The 1,893-nt window shown below is 47.0% G+C and overlaps 1 protein-coding gene across 1 annotated transcript; it reads left to right on the top strand.

Annotated features, from left to right (window-relative positions):
• Positions 1-15: 15 nt before the first annotated feature.
• On the top strand, positions 16-1,887 carry LOC105003194 (synapsin-1-like; the record flags this gene model as incomplete). Its single annotated transcript, XM_010860227.1, has 3 exons — positions 16-90; positions 191-293; positions 1,557-1,887. Coding segments are annotated over 3 exons (358 nt in total), but the record flags the coding sequence as incomplete, so codon positions are not given.
• Positions 1,888-1,893: the final 6 nt, after the last annotated feature.

Raw genomic sequence — 1,893 nt, 5'->3', positions numbered from 1 at the left:
CCTTTTGTTCTCCAGGAGGACATCAGTGTCAGGAAACTGGAAGACCAACACTGGCTCTGCAATGCTTGAGCAGATTGCTATGTCTGACAGGTGGGTGGCCTGACCTTAGTGGGGGCTGATGGGGGGAAGAGTGGAAGTGTGGCTGCCCAGACCAGGTACTGACAGGCTTCCTTGCCTTGCATTTTGGCAGGTACAAGCTGTGGGTGGACACGTGCTCAGAGATTTTTGGGGGACTGGACATCTGTGCAGTGGAAGCGCTGCATGGCAAGGATGGACGAGATCACATCATTGAGGTGGAGCACTCCAGAATTTGGTGGGGGCACAGACACACTAGCAGGTGCAGGGCAGCAGCACTCTGTGAAGCATGCCAGGGCCCAGAAAGCCCTGAATGAATGGCAGTATGTAAAACTGTAAAGTGCCTTGTGAACTGGGATTTCCCTGGCAAGTGGCAAAATTCTTAGTAAATTCTAAACTGCTCTGTGAAACTTGGACATCTTTAGTGAATAGCAAAATATTTGTTCAATTATAATGTCCTCTGTGAACTGAGACACCATGGTGAATGACCAAGCACTTAGTAATCTTTAAAGTATTCTGTGAACTTGCACTTGGCTGACAGCAAAGAACTTTGTAAGCTATAAAGAACTTCAGAGAGTGGTGGCTGATACTAAAGCATTCTGTGAACTGTAAAGTACCTTAAGAAGGTACTGCTTCATGAATAGCAAAGTGCTTTTAAAATTCTAAAGCTCTTTGTAAGCAGCAGTGTCCCCAGCAAACAGGAAAGCAATTCGTAAACTAAAATACCTTGAAAATTCAGAGTGCACAGTAAATGGTAGCACTTTATAAATGGTAAGCATCTTGTTAACAGTGGTGCCCTTTGCAAAGTACTTTCTAAAGCCTAAACACACCATATATGCAACAGTCCTTTGTCAAGGGCAAGGAGCTTTGTATACTGTAAAGTAGCACATAAACCCCAAAGTTCTTTGTAAAGGACAAAGCACCTAGCAAACTATAAAGCAGGGATTGGCAAACTTTTTCTACCGAGGCCAGACAGTGTGTATTTTTGGCTTTGTGGGCCATATAATGTCTGTTGCAGCTCCTCAATTCTACAAGAGCAGCCACAGACAATATGGCAAGAAAGTAAAGGGGGTTGTGTTACCATGAAACTTGGTTTATGGACACTGAAATTTAACTTTCATATAGTTTTCTCAGGACATGAAATCTTTTGGTTTTTTTCTCAACCATTAAAAAATATAAAACCCACCCTTAGTTCAGGAGGCGGGGGGGCGGGGGGCAGACTGTACAGAAACAGGTGCTGGGCCAGATTTGGCCGGTAGGTAAGCCCTCATTTGCTCATCCCTGTTTGTATATCCTAAGCTGTAAGGTATCTCGTAAAAGACAAGCCTTCCCACACTGCATAATCAGTGCCTCTCAAACCAAAGTTTGTTTCCTGGCCAGCTGCCAGCCATGCCTCTTTCCAGCTTTTCAAGCACTTTGTCATCCTTGCCCTCCCATGCACTTCCTGCTTCTCTCCTCACCGGATCCCTCTCCTCCTCCAGGTGGTGGGCTCCTCCATGCCGCTCATCGGTGACCACCAGGATGAAGACAAGCAGCTCATCGTAGAGCTTGTGGTCAACAAGATGGCCCAGGCCCTACCCCGGCAGCGGCAGCGGGATGCCTCCCCTGGCAGGGGCTCCCACAGCCAGGTCAGGCCCCTGGCTCTGGCCCTCAGGGGCTAGATGTGGGCAGGCCAGCCCTTGGTCATGCTGTGTCATAAAGCTGATAACCAGCAGGCTAAGAGTAACACAGGGACACACATGTGTTGCGGCAATGACCAACTTTTTAAAATTGTCCAATATTTAAAAATTTGATAAATAGTTGCTACCCTGACTTCCC

Source organism: Bison bison, unplaced genomic scaffold (assembly GCF_000754665.1).
Source record: "Bison bison bison isolate TAMUID 2011002044 unplaced genomic scaffold, Bison_UMD1.0 scf7180017857102, whole genome shotgun sequence".
In the NCBI taxonomy this organism is placed as follows: Eukaryota; Metazoa; Chordata; class Mammalia; order Artiodactyla; family Bovidae; genus Bison; species Bison bison.
The sequence above is the reverse complement of the archived record's forward strand: the minus strand, read 5'-3'. Positions and strand labels throughout refer to the sequence as shown.